Here is a 19,883-nt window from a genome sequence, read left to right as displayed (position 1 = left end):
AGTTTACTCTGGGCACACTTGTCATCCGTGAAAATACTGCCCCCTATCCCAAACAGGTTAACACATTTGTACTCCTGAAATGATTTAGTCTTGCCATAACAAAGGGGTTGAAGAATTTTTGACTCAAGACATTTCAGCTTTTAATTTTTTATTAATTTGTAACAAAAATCTAAAAACCAGAATTCCACTTTGACATTGTGGGGTATTAAACCAGAGACACAAACATCTCAATTTAATCCATATTAAATTCAGACTGTAACACAACAAAACGTTTTAAAGGTTCAGGTGAATAGTTGAAGGCACATAACTACAACCTGGAGTCAGACTAGAGATGGACACAATCACATATGGATTGTATCAATGATAAGTAGGCATTTAAATTGGGTAAGAGGTCAGTTATGTGACAGGTGTGTTTTACCAGAACTCACCAGTGTTATTGTCCATGTAGTGGTTGAATCCCAAATGACATCCTATTCCCTACAATAGTCTACTATGTCGACCAGAGCCCTGAGGACCCTGGGCAAAACTAGTGCAATTTGGGAGGCACCGCTATCTGTTTGTAAATCATCTACCTGGGCTATGGCAGGACTTCTGTACTATCAGGAGTATGAACCTTCAGAAGTTCAAAGTATTGCCAGCCGATATGTAACCATTTCCGTTGTTAGTGCTGCATGGACTCTATAGCACCAGTAAGTCAACTGTGCAGACAATACTAACTTATTGACACGAGTATATAACATAATGATGAAGCTTAATGAACTGTTGCTATACGTTGCACGAGTGTAAGACTTGATAGGCTTTCAGGTCAATAAAGCATTTTACGTCTAGAGGTGACTAGTTGGAAAAACAAGTGACTTTTGTCCTCTTTTTCTTCTGTGTAGACACAATGTATTCCCGCTCTCCTTGGGGACACCTCTCGTTTCTAAGTCTGGTGTCATTTCTGCTTCTCCTTCCTGCACCGTCCTGCCATGGAGGAAAAGTCCTGGTCTTTCCTGTCGATGGAAGCCACTGGATCAACATGAAGGTGCTCAATGCTATGCCTAGCGTTTTGTTAAAGATCGGCTTTAAGCCTTGAGACAATTGAGACATGTGCCTAGCGTTTTGTTACTTTACGAAGATTTCATGCTGATTATTCTGATGTCGGGAATCCAACCAGGATTTCTGAAAAATAAGGGAATTTTGAAAAGCAAATAGAAATTTGTTCCATAGTATCCATGACGTATTGTACAGTGAGTGTATAAAACATTAGGAACACCTGCTCTTTCCACGATATAGACTGATGAGGTGAATCCAGGTGAAATACATGAACCCTATGATCCCTTATTGATCTCACCTGTTAAATCCACTTCAATCAGTGTAGATGAAGGGGAGGAGACGGGTTAAAGAAGGATTTATAAGCCCTGAGACAATGGAGACATGAATTGTGTCTGTGTGCCATCCAAATCAAATCAAATCAAATCAAATTGATTTATATAACCCTTCGTACATCAGCTGATATATCAAAGTGCTGTACAGAAACCCAGCCTAAAACCTCCAAACAGCAAGCAATGCAAGTGTAGAAGCACGGTGGCTAGGATAAACTCCCTAGAAAGGCCAAAACCTAGGAAGAAACCTTGAGAGGAACCAGGCTATGTGGGGTGGCCAGTCCTCTTCTGGCTGTGCCGGGTGGATATTATAACAGAACATGGCCAAGATGTTCAAATGTTCATAAATGACCAGCATGGTCGAATAATAATAAGTCAGAACAGTTGAAACTGGAGCAGCAGCACAGTCAGGTGGACTGGGGACAGCAAGGAGTCATCATGTCAGGTAGTCCTGGGGCAGAGAGAGAGAAAGAAAGAGAGAATTAGAGAGAGCATATGTGGGTTGGCCAGTCCTCTTCTGGCTGTGCAAGACAAAATATTCAAGTGCCCTTGAACAGGGTATGGTAGTAAGTGCCAGGCGCACATGTTTCAGTGTGTCAAGAACTGCAACTTACTGTTTACTTAGTTACATTTGACCAAATCCCTCCAGTTACATAGGTTTATATTATTATCTATTATGTCGCAGGGCACGACATACAGGACTGCTCGCTGGCCGGGGGAGGTTATTAATGGAAACTTTCTGGGCAGTCAGTCATCCACGGCCTGCTTGGAAAATATATATATATTTATGTATAAACTCTGCAAAAAATAAATAAAACATCCTCTCACTGTGTTTATTTTCAGCAAACTTAACATGTGTAGATATTTGTATGAACATAACAAGATTCAACAACTGAGACATAAACTGAACAAGTTCCACAGACATGTAACTAACAGAAATGGAATAATGTGTCCCTGAACAAAGGGGGAGGGTCAAAATCAAAGTAACAGTCAGTATCTAGTGTGGCCACCAGCTGCATTAAAACCTCTTAGGGATCCCTTAACTCTCCAATCCCGTTAGCGGGATAGATTTGACAACATCCAGTGAAATTGCAGAGTCACAAATTCAAACTACAGAAATATAAATATTTAACATTCATGAAAATACAAGTGTAAAACATCAAAATAAAGCTTAACTTCTTGTTAATCCAGCCGCTGTGTCAGATTTCAAAAAGGCTTTACGGCGAAAGCACACCATGCGATTATGCAAACCACTTTCAACCAGGAGCGACACGAAAGTCAGAAATAACCATATAATAAATGTCTTACCTTTGAAGATCGTCATCTTTTTTGCAATCTCAAATGTCTCAGTGACACAATGAATGGTCGTTTTGTTCGATAAATTCCTTCTTTATATCCCCAAAATGTCCGTTTATTTGGCACGTTTGATTCAGAAAACACCGGTTCCAACTCCCCCAACATGCCTACAAAGGATCTAATAAGGTGGTCCAAACATTTCAAACAACATTTCTAATCCATCCTCAGGTAACAACGTTCCTAATCCAACCTCAGGTACCAACGTTCCTAATCCAACCTCAGGTAACAACGTTCCTAATCCAACCTCAGGTAACAACGTTCCTAATCCAACCTCAGGTACCCTAAAACTTAAATAATCGATGCAAGATTTAATCTCTTGCTCCAACCTGGCACGCAGGCGTCCCATCTAGAGCTCTGGAAATGCAAATGCGCTACGCTAAATGCTAATAGTATTAGTTAAAACTCAAACGTTCATTAAAATACACATGCAGGTTATTGAATTAAAGCTACACTCGTTGTGAATCCAGGCAACAAGTCAGATTTTTAAAATGCTTTTCGGCGAAAGCATGAGAAGCTATTATCTGATAGCATGTAACACCCCAAAAGACCCGCAGGGGACGTAAACAAAATAATTAACATAGTCGTCGCTACACAAACCGCACAAATAAAATATAAAACATTCATTACCTTTGACCATCTTCTTTGTTGGCACTCCTAGATGTCCCATAATCACTATTGGGTCTTTTTTTCCGATTAAACCAGTCCATATATAGCCTAGATATCGATCTATGAAGACTGTGTGATAAACTTTAAAAAATAGCGTTTCATAACGTAACGTCATTTTCTTAAATTCAAAAAGTCGACGATAAACTTTCACAAAACACTTCGAAATACTTTTGTGCACTCCTGTTCACGCTCCTTCAGAGTGACACGAAGAAAGAACAGCACTACTTCTTCATTTCTCAAATGAAAAACATTAAACCATGTCTAAAGACTGTTGACATCTAGTGGTAGCCATAGGAACTGCAATCGGAGCCCATATTAGTCAGGTTAGCCTTAGACAGCCATTGGAAAACACAATGACCTATACAATCACCTGCCAAATCAGTTCTGTTATACACACAGGCATTATTCTAACAGTTTCAGAAACTTCAGAGTGTTTTCTATCCAAAGGTATATGTATATACATATCCTAGCTTCTGGGCCTGAGTGACAGGCAGTTTACTTTGGGCACGCTTTTCATCCGGAGGTGAAAATACTGCCCCCTAGCCCGAAGAAGTACTGCAGTGCATCTCCTCCTCCTGGACTGCACCAGATTTGCCGGTTCTTGTTGTGAGATGTTACCCCACTCTTCCACCATGGCACCTGCAAGTTCCCAGACATTTCTGGGGGGAATGTCCCTAGCCCTCACCCTCCGATCCAACAGGTCCCAGATGTGCTCAATGGGATTGAGATCCGGGCTCTTCGCTGGCCACGGCAGAACACTGACATTCCTGTCTGTCAGGAAATCACGCACAGGACGAGCAGTATGGATGGTGGCATTGTCATGCTGGAGGATCATGTCAGGATGAGCCTGCATGAAGGGTACCACATGAGGGAGGAGGATGTCTTCCCTGTAACGCACAGAGTTGAGATTACCTGCAATGACAACAAGCTCAGTCTGATGATGCTGTGACACACCGACCCCAGACCATGACGGACCCTCCAACTCCAAATCGTTTCCGCTCCAGAGTACAGGCCTCGGTGTAACGCTTATTCCTTCAACGATAAATGCAAATCCGACCATCATCCCTGGTGAGACAAAACAGCTACTTGTCAGTGAAGATAACTTTTTGCCCGACCTGTCTGGTCCATCTACAGTGGGTTTTTGCCCATTGACGACCTTGTTGCCGGTGATGTCTGGTGAGGACATGCCTTACAACAGGCCTCAGTCCAGCCTCTCTCAGCCTATTACGGACAGTCTGAGCACTGATTGAGGGATTTGTGCTATTTTGGTGTAACTCGGGCAGTTGTTGTTGCCATCCTGTACCTACCAATCCTGTGCAGGTGTTGTTACACGTGGTCTGCCACTGCGAGGATGATTAGCTGTCAATCCTGTCTCCTGTCTCCCTGTAGCGCTGTCTTAGGCTTCTCACAGTACGGACATTGCAATGTATTGCCCTGGCCACATCTGCAGTCCTCATGCCTTCTTGCAGCATGCTTAAGGCACGTTCATGCAGATGAGCAGGGACCCTGGGCATATTTCTTTTGTTGTTTGTCAGAGTCAGTAGAAAGGCCTCTTTAGTGTCCTAAGTTTTCATAACTGTGACCTTAATTGCCGACCGTCTGTAAGCTATTAATGTCTTAACGACCGTTTCACAGGTGCATGTTCATTAGTTGTTCATGGTTCATTGAACAAGCATGGGAAACAATGTTTAAACCCTTGAATATCTGTCAAGATAAACATTTATTACGAATTATCTTAGAAAGACCCTGGAAAAGGGAAGTTTCATTTTTGCTGAGTTTATATATATACAGTACAGTTGAAGTCGGAGGTTTTGTGTGACTATTTTTGACATTGTAGAATAATAGTGAAGACATCAACACTATTAAATAACACATAGGGAATAATGTAGTAACCAAAAAAGTGTTAAACAAATCAAAATAGATTTTAGATTTTAGTTTTTTCAAAGTAGCCACCCTTTGCCTTGATGACAGCTTTGCAGACTTTGGACATTTGACCGCCAAACACAACGCTAAACGTTGTAAATAGCTAGGTCCGCAAGAAGAAGAAAAATCTGTTTTTGTTTTCACACAGTTTACAGTAAGGTGTTAAAAATGACCAAGCCAAATGTGTAACTAGTACTGAAGTAGTTTTCTGACAGGATACTTTTTTACTTTAAAAAAAGTAAATTACAACCTAAGTAGCAGTACTTTTACTTAAATACGGATTTTCAGTACTATAGCCACCTCTGCCATTGGGCATTTACCGTTATGGTGTTCTGCACAAGTTTTGCTATTTCAAATGAATGATTTCAACCATGTTAATCAGGCCACACCTCACCACAACCACCAAAGTGGGTTATGGCCCTCCGGGACCGGAATTGAAGAATCCTGCATCTCAATGAGACTACTGTGTACACAATGAGACTACTGTGTACACAATGAGACTACTGTGTACACAATGAGACTACTGTGTATACTGTTCTAACATATGGAGTTGTTTTAGGGCGATCATACTGTGGATCATTTAGCTAAATGATGTTAAATGATGTTGAATTATATGTTGAATTATAGGACCCCTTTAGGTATTAAAAAATATATATTGAAAAAAAGATTTGATAAAATATTGAATTTGGCCTTTACTACTATAGCCCATAGAAATGCATTGAATGACATTGGAAAAAATAAAATGGTTTTGAAGTGTCTGTATTATATCTTATTTTCATTTTTTGAATATTTAATCCCTTATTTTTTATACAAAATGACCTTCATACCTCCATTTGCTTGCATGGGTTAGCTTCGGACGAGTCCAGTGACATTGCTGGTGGGTCGTAAAACAAAACAGAGAACACCATAATCTTTCCATAGACTGGTCATATTAGTTTTGTAGGTCAAACCGTTGGGACCCTACAGACGTTTTCGTGATGTCTCAAAGTCTGACAAACGCTGCTGTAGCTCGGCCAACTTCCACCGCAAATGTGGAAGGCTGACCTAGGCAGATGCAGTGGATTGAGATCAGGTCATGATATCTCCAGCTTGAACTGAAAGATTTGATGCACATTTACTTCTTAGGTTTCTTAGATTGAGGATTAATACCTTTTATAAAGCATATTTTTGACAGCTCTCCACAACATACCTCTGACATAATACCATTCCCTTGTGAGCTTACTAACGTCACCAATGTGTAGGTACTGATCGAGGAGCTTCATGCCAGAGGCCACACCATCACGGTGGTCAGACCCTCCACCAGCTGGTACATCACTGAGGAGTCACCGCTATACACCTCCATCACCATCAAGGAGAAAGAATCCTTATACAGCTTCTTCGAGGCCTTCCTACAGAAGCACTTTAAGGTATATATCTTCATAATGTAGCTACAGTACAGAAGAACCTGAAGGTATGTCTTCATAATGTAGCTACAGTACAGAACCTGAAGGTATGTCTTCATAATGTAGCTACAGTACAGAACCTGAAGGTATGTCTTTGCAATGTGCCTACTGAAGAACCTGAAGGTATGCCTTCATAATGTAGCTACAGTACAGAACCTGAAGGTATGTCTTTAATGCAGAAGAACCTGTGTCTTCATAATGTGAAGAACCTGAAGGTATGTCTTCATAACGTGCCTTCAGAAGAACCTGAAGGTATGCATAACGTAAGAAGAACCTGAAGGTATGTCTTCATAATGTAGCTACAGAAGAACCTGAAGGTATGTCTTCATAATGTAGCTACAGTACAGAACCTGAAGGTATGTCTTCATAATGTAGAAGGTATGTCTTCATAATGTAGCTACAGTACAGAACCTGAAGGTATGTCTTTGCAATGTGCCTAATGAAGAACCTGAAGGTATGCCTTCATAATGTAGCTACAGTACAGAACCTGAAGGTATGCCTTCATAATGTAGCTACAGTACAGAAGAACCTGAAGGTATGTCTTCATAATGTAGCTACAGTACAGAACCTGAAGGTATGTCTTCATAATGTAGCTACAGTACAGAACCTGAAGGTATGCCTTCATAATGTAGCTACAGTACAGAAGAACCTGAAGGTATGTCTTCATAATGTAGCTACAGTACAGAACCTGAAGGTATGTCTTTGCAATGTGCCTACTGAAGAACCTGAAGGTATGCCTTCATAATGTAGCTACAGTACAGAAGAACCTGAAGGTATGTCTTCATAATGTAGCTACAGTACAGAAGAACCTGAAGGTATGTCTTCATAATGTAGCTACAGTACAGAACCTGAAGGTATGTCTTCATAATGTAGCTACAGTACAGAAGAACCTGAAGGTATGCCTTCATAACGTGCCTTCAGAAGAACCTGAAGGTATGCCTTCATAATGTAGCTACAGTACAGAACCTGAAGGTATGTCTTCATAATGTAGCTACAGTACAGAACCTGAAGGTATGTCTTCATAATGTAGCTACAGTACAGAACCTGAAGGTATGTCTTCATAATGTAGCTACAGTACAGAAGAACCTGAAGGTATGCCTTCATAACGTGCCTTCAGAAGAACCTGAAGGTATGCCTTCATAATGTACAGTACAGAACCTGAAGGTATGCCTTCATAATGTAGCTACAGTACAGAACCTGAAGGTATGTCTTCATAATGTAGCACAGTACAGAACCTGAAGGTATGTCTTCATAATGTAGCTACAGTACAGAACCTGAAGGTATGCCTTCATAATGTAGCTACAGTACAGAACCTGAAGGTATGCTTCATAATGTAGCTACAGTACAGAACCTGAAGGTATGTCTTCATAACGTGCCTTCAGAAGCACATTAAGGTTTGATGTGTATTCTTTATTGGTTGATTGGTTGATCAATCGATCCAGCCAGCAAACGAGCCAATCAACCATCCAGCAAGACATCCATTTATTTTGTCTAAGAAACATTAAATCTCTGTTTAATATCTTACTTCAGGCTCAGCAAGAGGTGGTATCAACACTGAGGTTCTTCCAACTAACCATGGAGTTCCTCAGTATGATAGAAGAAGCGCACTTCCTGGCTTGCGACACACTGGCTCGCATGTTCGACGACAAGGAGCTGATGAAGAGTCTCCAGGACGCTCAGTATGACATGATGCTCACCGACCCTGCTATGGCTGGAGGGCTGCTGATGGCCCACTACCTCAAACTGCCTGTGGTGCTCAACGCCCGTTGGATCACCAGTGGGGAGGGCCATTTTGCCATCGCCCCCTCTCCCCTGTCCTACATCCCGGTCCCAGGGTCTGGATTCACTGACAAGATGACCTTCGTCCAACGGGTCCAAAACATGCTGCACTACAGCATCATCGTGTATCAGCAGAGGTTCATGGTTGGGCCGAGTTATGACGCAATTTGCGCCAAGTACTTCGAAGGGGGCTGTGACATCATCTCCTTGATCCAGGAAGCTGACATCTGGCTGATGAGGTCTGACTTTGTGTTTGACTTCCCCCGTCCCACCATGCCCAATGTCGTCTACATGGGGGGGTTCCAGTGCAAGCCGGCCCAGCCCCTGCCTCCAGACCTGGAGGAGTTTGTCCAGAGTGCCGGGGAGCATGGGGTGATCGTCATGTCTCTGGGGACTCTTGTCAATGCACTTCCTGTTGATATCACAGACCAGATCGCCAGCGTGTTCGCCAAGCTGCCTCAGAAGGTATCCTGATTGTTTTTGATTATTAGCATTTATATGTAAAGCACTCTGCAATGCAAGTGATGTAAACGAGAAGTTATTTAAAGATAAATTAATATCTTCTTCATATTCTATCTAAGGTGATCTGGAGGCACCGGGGCAAAAGGCCCTCCACTCTGGGCAACAACACTCTTCTGGTGGACTGGATGCCCCAGAAAGACCTCCTGGGTCACCCCCAAACCAGAGCCTTTGTGGCCCACGGAGGAACCAACGGGGTCCAGGAGGCCATCTACCACGGCACCCCAGTGCTGGGGATACCCCTGTTCTTTGACCAGTATGACAATCTTCTGCGTCTGCAGGAGAGAGGCGCTGCCAAGATCCTGGAGCTGGCCATGTTCAACGGACCCAGTTTCCAGCAGGCTCTGAACCAGGTGCTCACCCACGCCCCCTACAGGGAGAACATGCAGAGGCTGTCCCGCCTGCACAGGGACCAGCCCATCAAGCCCATGGACAAGGCCCTCTTCTGGTTGGAGTTTGTGATGCGACACAAGGGGGCGTCTCACCTCCGTACGTCGGCCAACAGGATGCCCTGGTACTCTTACCACTCTGTGGACGTGCTGCTACTGCTGCTGGCTGCTGGGGGAGGAGTCTTGCTCTTTACTGGGCTCCTGATCAGGATCCTCTGGAGAACCTGCCGGAAGAACAGGAACAAAACCAAACAACACTGACACCAGTAGCAGAATCACATTACTGGAAATCAAGACTGTTCTCAGGGCAGACCTGCTCATAGCTAAATAGTTTTAATTCTACCATTTTAGGTAATCCTACCCTTTTCCCTAAACTTAATGTAGTTCTCCTAAACCACTGGGTAAGTTCTCTTAACCTGCTACAAAAAAAGTAACTTCTGTTAGTAAAAATGAGCAGACACTGCCCTGAGAGCAGTGTTAGTATCCACTAATTAGATACATTAGATGTTCTTTAATCTATATGAATTATAAATCTGTACTTATATCAGGAACAACATCAAACAACTTATTAAAACCTACAACAACCGTGCAGCCACAGGGCCTTACACCCACAGTGCCTTCACCCACAGGGCCTTACACCCACAGGGCCTTACACCCACAGGGCCTTACACCCACAGGGCCTTACACCCACAGGGCCTTCACCCACAGGGCCTTCACCCACAGGGCCTTACACCCACAGGGCCTTCACCCACAGGGCCTTCACCCACAGGGCCTTACACCCACAGGGCCTTACACCCACAGGGCCTTCACCCACAGGGCCTTCACCCACAGGGCCTTACACCCACAGGGCCTTCACCCACAGGGCCTTACACCCACAGGGCCTTCACCCACAGGGCCTTACACCCACAGGGCCTTCACCCACAGGGCCTTCACCCAAAGGGCCTTCACCCACAGGGCCTTCACCCACCCTTCACAAAGGGCCTTCACCCACATGGCCTTACACCCACAGGGCCTTCACCCACAGGGCCTTCACACCCACAGGGCCTTACACCCACAGGGCCTTACACCCACAGGGCCTTCACCCACAGGGACTTCACCCACAGGGCCTTACACCCACAGGGCCTTACACCCACAGGACCTTACACCCACAGGGCCTTACACCCACAGGACCTTACACCCACAGGACCTTACACCCACAGGGCCTTACACCCACAGGGCCATCACACCCTTCACCCACAGGGCCTTACACCCACAGGGCCTTACACCCACAGGGCCTTACACCCACAGGGCCTTACACCCACAGGACCTTACACCCACAGGGCCTTACACCCACAGGGCCTTACACCCACAGGGCCTTACACCCACAGGACCTTACACCCACAGGGCCTTACACCCACAGGGCCATCACCCACAGGGCCTTCACCCACAGGGCCTTACACCCACAGGGCCTTACACCCACAGGGCCTTACACCCACAGGGCCTTACACCCACAGGACCTTACACCCACAGGGCCTTACACCCACAGGGCCTTACACCCACAGGGCCATCACCCACAGGGCCTTCACCCACAGGGCCTTACACCCACAGGGCCTTACACCCACAGGGCCTTACACCCACAGGACCTTACACCCACAGGGCCTTACACCCACAGGGCCTTACACCCACAGGGCATTCACCCACAGGGCCTTACACCCACAGGGCCTTACACCCACAGGGCCTTCACCCACAGGACCTTACACCCACAGGACCTTCAGAAAGTATTCATATCCTTTCACTTGTTCAACATTTTGATGTTTTACAGCCTGAATTTAAAATGTATTAAAAAAAAATGAAAAAAAATAAGCTGAAATGTCTTGAGTCAATAAGTTTTCAATCATTTTGTTATGGCAAGCCTAAATATGTTCATGAGTAAAAATGTGCTAGCTTATCTCTGAACCCCACACATATGTAACGAGCAGTGAATTTCAAACACAGATTCAACCACAAAGACCAGGGAGGTTTTCCAATGCCTCGCAAACCTCCTAACAGGGATTTCACTTAGTTGCCGAAGAGTTGCCGAAGAGGAAGGAAACAGAAATTTCAGCATGAGGCCAATGGTGACTTAAAAACAGTCACAGAGTTTAATGGCTGTGATAGGAGACAGCTGAGGATGGATCAATAGCATTATAGTTACTCCACAATACTAACCTAAATGACAAGAGTGAAAAGAAGAAAGCCTGTACAGAATAAAATATATTACAAAACATGGTCCAACCCACATTATGATATAAAACACAGTGGTGAGTTCTGTAGCCAGCACCCGTAATAAACCTAAGTGCACAATGATAAGTAGCATCCAGCGATTTAAGTGTGGATGCCGTAACCTTCATGTAAATAACATCCCCATAATCTGTAACAGACATAAAAGTAGTTTGCACAATTTGTCTTCTATTTGTAGAGGACAAGCATGTCCTGTTTCTGAAGAGGAATTGTAGCTTGATTTTTAGCCGTTTATAAAGTTCGTCAACATGCATTTTAATAGACTGTTCATCATCCCTAAGTATTTATATGCAGAGACCCTTATCAGTAGGTGATGGTGATCGTAGAGATTATACCTGTCTATCTAAAACATGGGTCTCCCATGGTGTCTGTCTCCTTCTCCATCTGAGTATTTAATTGCCTAATTGATCTGTTCATTGGAACCGATAACTCATTAATACGATCATCACACACACACACTTGATTTTTAGCCTTTTATAAAAGTTTGTCAATATGCATTTTAAAAGACAGTTTATCATCCAACCATATCCCTATGTATTTATATGTAGAGACCTGATTAATTTGAGAAACATCTAAGCTCGTAAGTGCAAGTGTATTTTCAACCAACTTTTTGAACCTATTCAAAATATATGTGTATAAATATATATATGTGCCATTTAGCAGACGCTTTTATCCAAAGCGACTTACAGTCATGTGTGCATACATTCTACGTATGGGTGGTCCCGGGGATCGAACCCACTACCCTGGCGGTACAAGCGCCATGCTCTACCAAAATCATAAAATGTGTTTTCTTTGCATTTAAAACAAGTTTCAGCTGTATAAAAGACCCTTGTAATATCTTAAAATCTGTCTCCAATAATGATAATGCTTGGTCAGCCGTTGTTGCGATAGAGTACATGACAGTGTCATCAGCATATAAATGAATTTTACACTTTCTTATCTCATCACCGATATTGTTTATGTAGAGAGTAAACAGTAATGGACCGAGTATAGAACCTTGTGGGACCCCTTTAACCAACTCCAATGGCTTCGACTGGATGCCGTCGACTCTAACAGCCGCACTTCTATCCTTTAGATAGTCATGAAACCAACGACAGGCATCCAGTCCCAGTCCTGTTGACCACAGTTTACCCAAAAGTATCGCATGGTCTACAGTGTCAAAAGCTTTAGATCAATCTATGAACAAGGCGGCACAGTACTTTCTATCATCTAGGGCATTAGTAATATAATTTACAACACGTACTGTGGCCGTAATAGTACTGTATTTAGGGCTGAAGCCAGATTGATTACTAGAAAGTGTATTGTTACCAGTTAAAAAAGATTGTAGTCACCAATGACTCTAGAAGTTTAGTCAAACAGGAGAGCTTAGAGATGGGCCGATAATTATCCAATTCACTACCATCACCTCCCTTGAGGAGTGGTAAAACAAAAGATGTTTCCCAAGCTTTAGGAATCTTTTCCTACGACAAATGTTTGATTAAAGATATGCGTCACTACACCAGCAATAATAGGTGCCGCACACTTGAGTAAATATGGATCCAGATTGTCAGAGCCTAATGATTCCTTAGAATCTAGTGCAGATAAGACCTCATCTTCTGTGACTTTCTTGAAAATTAAAAACAGGCTTACTGTTTTCCACATCAGGCCGAGGGACTGAAACAATAGACCAGTCCGGATCATGTTGGACATTTTTTTATTTAAAAAAGAAAACCAGCAGAAATAAAATGCTTACTAAAAACATCACAAATTTCAGTTCGGTCACTGCTTCGGCAGAGATGTCAAGGAGTTTCCTGGTCTAAGTGATTTATCTAAAGGGAAATCGTTGAAGTACTCTAGACGGAGTTGGAGTTCGACCAGTGGATACCCCTTTAGAAGTGGCCATGGCTGTCATGTTTGTCATTTATTATCATGTCTTGTCCCTGTGCTCCCCATTCTATTCGTTTCCCTCTGCTGGTCTTATTAGGTTCTTTCCCTCTTTCTATCCCTCTCTCTCCCCCTCCCTCTCTCACTCTCTCGCTCTCTCTTCTCTCTATCGTTCCGTTCCTGCTCCCAGCTGTTCCTATTCCCCTAATCATCATTTAGTCTTCCCACACCTGTTCCCGATCCTTTCCCCTGATTAGAGTCCCTATTTCTTCCTTTGTGTTCCGTTCCTGTCCTGTCGGTTCCTTGTTTAGAATTCACCGTGCTGTGATTGTGTATCGCCCTGTCCTGTCGTGTTTTTGCCTTCATCAGATGCTGCGTGTGAGCAGGTGTCTCTGTCAGCTACGGCCTGCGCCTACCCGAGTTAGCGACCTGCAGTCTGTGGCCGCTTCTCCTGTTATTCCCCTCTACAGACTAGAGGATTTCTGTTATTCCCTGTTTGGACATTTCCTGTTAAGGATTCAGGATTTGTCGTTTTCTGTTTGGACTTGAATAAACTCTGTTTCTGTTAAGTCGCTTTTGGGTCCTCTTTCACCTGCATGACAGAAGGAACCGACCAAGGAATGGACCCAGCGACTTCAGACGCCTCGTTACACTGCCGTCAAGATCCAAGGAGCCATGCTCGGCAGACACGAGCAGGAATTGTCTGCTGCTCGCCATGCCGTGGAGAACCTGGCCGCTCAGGTTTCCGACCTCTCTGGACAGTTCCAGAGTCTACGTCTCGTGCCACCTGTTACTTCCTGGCCTGCCGAGCCTCCAGAACCTAGGGTTAATAACCCACCTTGCTACTCCGGGCAGCCCACTGAGTGCCGCTCCTTTCTCACGCAGTGTGAGATTGTGTTCTCTCTCCAACCCAACACATACTCTAGAGAGAGAGCTCGGGTTGCTTACGTCATTTCACTCCTTACTGGCCGGGCTCGAGAATGGGGCACAGCTATCTGGGAGGCAAGGGCTGATTGCTCTAACAAGTTCCAGAACTTTAAAGAGGAGATGATTCGGGTTTTTGACCGTTCAGTTTTTGGTAGGGAGGCTTCTAGGGCCCTGGCTTCCTTATGCCAAGGTGAACGGTCCATAACGGATTATTCTATTGAGTTTCGCACTCTTGCTGCCTCTAGTGAGTGGAACGAGCCGGCGCTGCTCGCTCGTTTTCTGGAGGGACTCCACGCAGTGGTTAAGGATGAGATTCTCTCCCGGGAGGTTCCTTCAGATGTGGACTCTTTGATTGCTCTCGCCATCCGCATAGAACGAGCGGGTAGATCTTCGTCACCGGGCTCGTGGAAGAGAGCTCGCATCAACGGTGTTTCCCTGCTCCGCATCCCAGGGCAAACCATCTCCCTCCTCTGGCTTTGAGACTGAGCCCATGCAGCTGGGAGGGATTCGCATCTCGACTAAGGAGAGGGAACGGAGGATCACCAACCGCCTGTGCCTCTATTCACCTGGACATTTTGTTAATTCATGTCCAGTAAGAGGCCAGAGCCCATCAGTAAGCGGAGGGCTACTGGTGAGCGCTACTACTCTGGTCTCTTCATCTAGATCTTGTACTACTATGTCGGTCCATCTACGCTGGACCGGTTCGAAGTGCTACATGCAGTGCCTTGATTGACTCTGGGGCTGAGGGTTGTTTCATGGACGAAGCATGGGTTCGGAAACATAACATTCCTTTCAGACCGTTAGACAAGCCACGCCCATGTTTGCCTTAGATGGTAGTCATCTTCCCAGTATCAAATTTGAGACACTACCTTTAACTCTCACAGTATCTGGTAACCACAGTGAGACTATTTCTTTTTGATTTTCCGTTCACCGTTTACTCCTGTTGTTTTGGGTCATCCCTGGCTAGTATGTCATAATCCTTCTATTAATTGGTCTAGTAATTCTATCCTATCCTGGAACGTTTCTTGTCATGTGAAGTGTTTAATGTCTGCCATCCCTCCCGTTTCTTCTGTCCCTACTTCTCAGGAGGAACCTGGCGATTTGACAGGAGTGCCGGAGGAATATCATGATCTGCGCACGGTCTTCAGTCGGTCCCGAGCCAACTCCCTTCCTCCTCACCGGTCGTATGATTGTAGTATTGATCTCCTTCCGGGGACCACTCCTCCTCGAGGTAGACTATACTCTCTGTCGGCTCCCGAACGTAAGGCTCTCGAGGATTATTTGTCTGTGTCTCTTGACGCCGGTACCATAGTGCCTTCTTCTTCTCCGGCCGGGGCGGGGTTCTTTTTGTTAAGAAGAAGGACGGTACTCTGCGCCCCTGCGTGGATTATCGAGGGCTGAATGACATAACGGTTAAGAATCGTTATCCGCTTCCCCTTATGTCATCAGCCTTCGAGATTCTGCAGGGAGCCAGGTGCTTTACTACTGTTGGACCTTCGTAACGCTTACCATCTCGTGCGCATCAGAGAGGGGGACGAGTGGAAAACGGCGTTTAACACTCCGTTAGGGCATTTTGAGTACCGGGTTCTGCCGTTCGGTCTCGCCAATGCACCAGCTGTTTTTCAGGCATTAGTTAATGATGTTCTGAGAGACATGCTGAACATCTTTGTTTTTGTCTATCTTGACGATATCCTGATTTTTTTCTCCGTCACTCGAGATTCATGTTCAGCACGTTCGACGTGTTCTACAGCGCCTTTTAGAGAATTGTCTCTACGTAAAGGCTGAGAAGTGCTCTTTTCATGTCTCCTCCGTTACTTTTCTCGGTTCCGTTATTTCCGCTGAAGGCATTCAGATGGATTCCGCTAAGGTCAAAGCTGTCAGTGATTGGCCCGTTCCAAGGTCACGTGTCGAGTTGCAGCGCTTTTTAGGTTTCGCTAATTTCTATCGGCGTTTCATTCGTAATTTCGGTCAAGTTGCTGCCCCTCTCACAGCTCTTACTTCTGTCAAGACGTGTTTTAAGTGGTCTTCCGCCCAGGGAGCTTTTGATCTTCTAAAAGAACATTTTAAGTCCGCTCCTATCCTCAGTTACTCCTGACGTCACTAGACAATTTATTGTCGAGGTTGACGCTTCAGAGGTAGGCGTGGGAGCCATTCTATCCCAGCGCTTCCAGTCTGACGATAAGGTTCATCCTTGCGCTTATTTTTCTCATGCCTGCTTACAGAGCGCCATCTGAACGCAACTATGATGTGGGTAACCGTGAACTGCTCGCCATCCGCTTAGCCCTAGGCGAATGGCGACAGTGGTTGGAGGGGGCGACCGTTCCTTTTGTCGTTTGGACAGACCATAAGAACCTTGAGTACATCCGTTCTGCCAAACGACTTAATGCCCGTCAAGCTGTTGGGCGTTGTTTTTCGCATACCGAGTTTGTGATTTCTTACCGTCCGGGTAGCAAGAACACCAAGCCTGATGCCTTATCCCGTCTGTTTAGTTCTTCTGTGGCTTCTACTGATCCCGAGGGGATTCTTCCTTATGGGCGTGTTGTCGGGTTAACAGTCTGGGGAATTGAAAGACAGGTTGGCAAGCACTCACGCACACTGCGTCGCCGCTGTCCTAGTAACCTCCTTTTTCGTTCCTGTTTCCACTCGTCTGGCTGTTCTTCAGTGGGCTCAAATGCCAAGTTAGCTGGTCATCCCGGTGTTCGAGGCACTCTTGCGTCTATTCGCCAGCGCTTTTGGTGGCCGACTCAGGAGCGTGACACGGCCGTTTCGTGGCTGCTTGTTCGGACTGCGCGCAGACTAAGTCGGGTAACTCTCCTCCTGCCGGTCGTCTCAGACCGCTCCCATTCCCTGGGGGCGACCATGGTCTCACATGCCTTAGACTTCATTACCGGTCTGCCTTTGTCTGCGGGGAAGACTGTGAGAGCCGCCAATAAACGCAGGATTAAGAGTCCAAGGTATTGTTGCGGCCAGAGAGTGTGGCTTTCCACTCGCAACCTTCCTCTTGACGACAGCTTCTCGTAAGTTGACTCCCTGGTTCATTGGTCCGTTCCGTGTCTCCCAGGTCGTCAATCCTGTCGCTGTGCGACTCTCCTTCCCGCGACATCTTCGTCGCGTCCATCCTGTCTTCCATGTCTCCTGTGTTAAGCCCTTTCTTCGCACCCCGTTCGTCTTCCCTCCCCCTCCCGTCCTTGTCGAAGCGCACCTATTTACAAGGTACATAAGATCATGGACATGCGTTCTCGGGGACGGGGTCACCAATATATGACTTAGTGGATTGGGAGGGTTACGGTCCTGAGGAGAGGAGTTGGGTTCCGTCTCGGGACGTGCTGGACCGTTCACTCATCGATGATTTCCTCCGTTGCCGCCAGGATTCCTCCTCGAGTGCGCCAGGAGGCGCTTCGGTGAGTGGGGGGTACTGTCATGTTTGTCATTTATTATCATGTCTTGTCCCTGTGCTCCCCATTCTATTCGTTTCCCTCTGCTGGTCTTATTAGGTTCTTTCCCTCTTTCTATCCCTCTCTCTCCCCCTCCCTCTCTCACTCTCTCGCTCTCTCTTCTCTCTATCGTTCCGTTCCTGCTCCCAGCTGTTCCTATTCCCCTAATCATCATTTAGTCTTCCCACACCTGTTCCCGATCCTTTCCCCTGATTAGAGTCCCTATTTCTTCCTTTGTGTTCCGTTCCTGTCCTGTCGGTTCCTTGTTTAGAATTCACCGTGCTGTGATTGTGTATCGCCCTGTCCTGTCGTGTTTTTGCCTTCATCAGATGCGGCCACAGACTGCGTGTGAGCAGGTGTCTCTGTCAGCTACGGCCTGATTACCCGCAAAAAACCTGCAGTCTGTGGCCGCTTCTCCTGTTATTCCCCTCTACAGACTAGAGGATTTCTGTTATTCCCTGTTTGGACATTTCCTGTTAAGGATTCAGGATTTGTCGTTTTCTGTTTGGACTTGAATAAACTCTGTTTCTGTTAAGTCGCTTTTGGGTCCTCTTTCACCTGCATGACAATGGCAGCCGCCATTCACTAGCCCTCAGTGATTCACAGACCGCTGTCCTACAAGAGAGGATGAAACTATTAGCACTGGAGGAAATGAGCGTCAGATTGAGGAGGAACGACAGGCTGACGAACGATGTCACCAATTGGATGTGCAGGCCCGTAGAGCTCTACAGGAACAGAAATTCATTGCCAAGGACCTGACACAGCAGCGACGGCACCGTCAAGCCAGAAGGGAATTGGAAGAGGCACGGATGGTCTCATCCTTCCTGGAGAGGAACGAACAGGGAGTTGACCTGACCACCCCTCCACATGGACCTGACCTGTCTGCCTTTCTTTCCCAATCTGCCCCTCTGGTACAACATGGCACACAGTCCCCGGAGGCTCCGGGGTCAACAGCCAACACGGAGCACGTGTGACAGGCCTCTCCGCCAACACCCTCTATGCCAGTGACACAAGTTAGCATTCCTCCATCTGGACAAAGCATCACTCCTTCGCCTTTCCGCCAATTACCAACCACGGAAAATCGTTCCTTTCGTCCAGGGCCAGGCCAGTTACCAAACATCAGGTCGGAGGGCTCTCACCCAATTCTGGCTGCCACAAATGGAGGGTCTGGGACAGTAGGGGACCGGCCCAATGAGGCCACAGTGGGCTCATCAGAAGTCCCGGGTTTATCCTTCACGCAATCAGAAGAGAAACTTCTAGTAGCCTCAGCCTATGGAATTCCCAGACCCAAACTGCCATACTTTGAAAACGGAAAGGAGAGTGAATTTGTCCTTTTGGAAATGGCATTGGAGAGCCTACTGGGTATTCACAGTCATATGTCAGAATGCTACAAATACCAAGTACTAATGGATCATTTGTGGTTTCCCAGTGCATACAGGCTGGCCCAATCCTTTATGCACTCCACAACACCATACACTGCTGCTCTCCAGGCCCTGAAGGCGAGATATGGTGAGCCACGTCAGCTAGCCCAGAATGAACTAAAGAACATCCTGAACACGTCTCCAATTAAAATGGTAGACAAGGCTGTCTTCCAAGAATTGTCCCTGGCTGTCCAATCCCTGACCTCGATGCTCCAATCCGTTGAAGGAGAAGACTGGAACGAGCTTAAATGTGGCTCCCACGTGGACAGGCTTCTTACCAAACTTCCAGTGTACCTCAGAGACAATTTCATTGAACAGTGTTTAAATAAGGGCATCCTGAAAGAGGGCTTGAGAAGCACCTATGCTCTCGGAGACCTGGCCGCATGGTTGGAGGTGAAGGCAAAGGCGAAGAGCATCGCTCACCAGGCCACAATCGCCGCCATAGCCACCGGGGGAAGGAAGGAGTTTGAACGCCAGGAGGGACAGAAAAGGACAAATCCACTACCATGTACTTAAATAGTGAAGCCGGGGAGTAACCCGG

The 19,883-nt window shown here is 45.9% G+C and overlaps 1 protein-coding gene across 1 annotated transcript; it reads left to right on the top strand.

Moving 5' to 3' along the window:
- The first annotated feature begins 552 nt into the window (after positions 1–552).
- On the top strand, positions 553–10,362 carry LOC124015499 (UDP-glucuronosyltransferase 2C1-like). The gene is made up of 5 exons (XM_046330737.1): positions 553–689; positions 882–1,024; positions 6,551–6,715; positions 8,282–8,995; positions 9,112–10,362. Exons 2-5 carry the CDS (start codon positions 887–889, stop codon positions 9,697–9,699), a joined length of 1,605 nt encoding a protein of 534 aa, XP_046186693.1. The 5' UTR covers positions 553–689; positions 882–886; the 3' UTR covers positions 9,700–10,362.
- Positions 10,363–19,883: the final 9,521 nt, after the last annotated feature.

Source organism: Oncorhynchus gorbuscha, linkage group LG02 (genome assembly GCF_021184085.1).
Source record: "Oncorhynchus gorbuscha isolate QuinsamMale2020 ecotype Even-year linkage group LG02, OgorEven_v1.0, whole genome shotgun sequence".
NCBI lineage: Eukaryota > Metazoa > Chordata > Actinopteri > Salmoniformes > Salmonidae > Oncorhynchus > Oncorhynchus gorbuscha.
The sequence above is the reverse complement of the archived record's forward strand: the minus strand, read 5'-3'. Positions and strand labels throughout refer to the sequence as shown.

Coding starts and splice junctions, on each gene's coding strand:
- LOC124015499 (XM_046330737.1), top strand. CDS start 887: ATGTATTCCCGCTCTCCTTGGGGACACCTCTCGTTTCTAAGTCTGGTG. Junction 1,025..6,550: donor GCCACTGGATCAACATGAAG/GTGCTCAATGCT, acceptor ACCAATGTGTAG/GTACTGATCGAGGAGCTTCA. Junction 8,996..9,111: donor TCGCCAAGCTGCCTCAGAAG/GTATCCTGATTG, acceptor ATTCTATCTAAG/GTGATCTGGAGGCACCGGGG.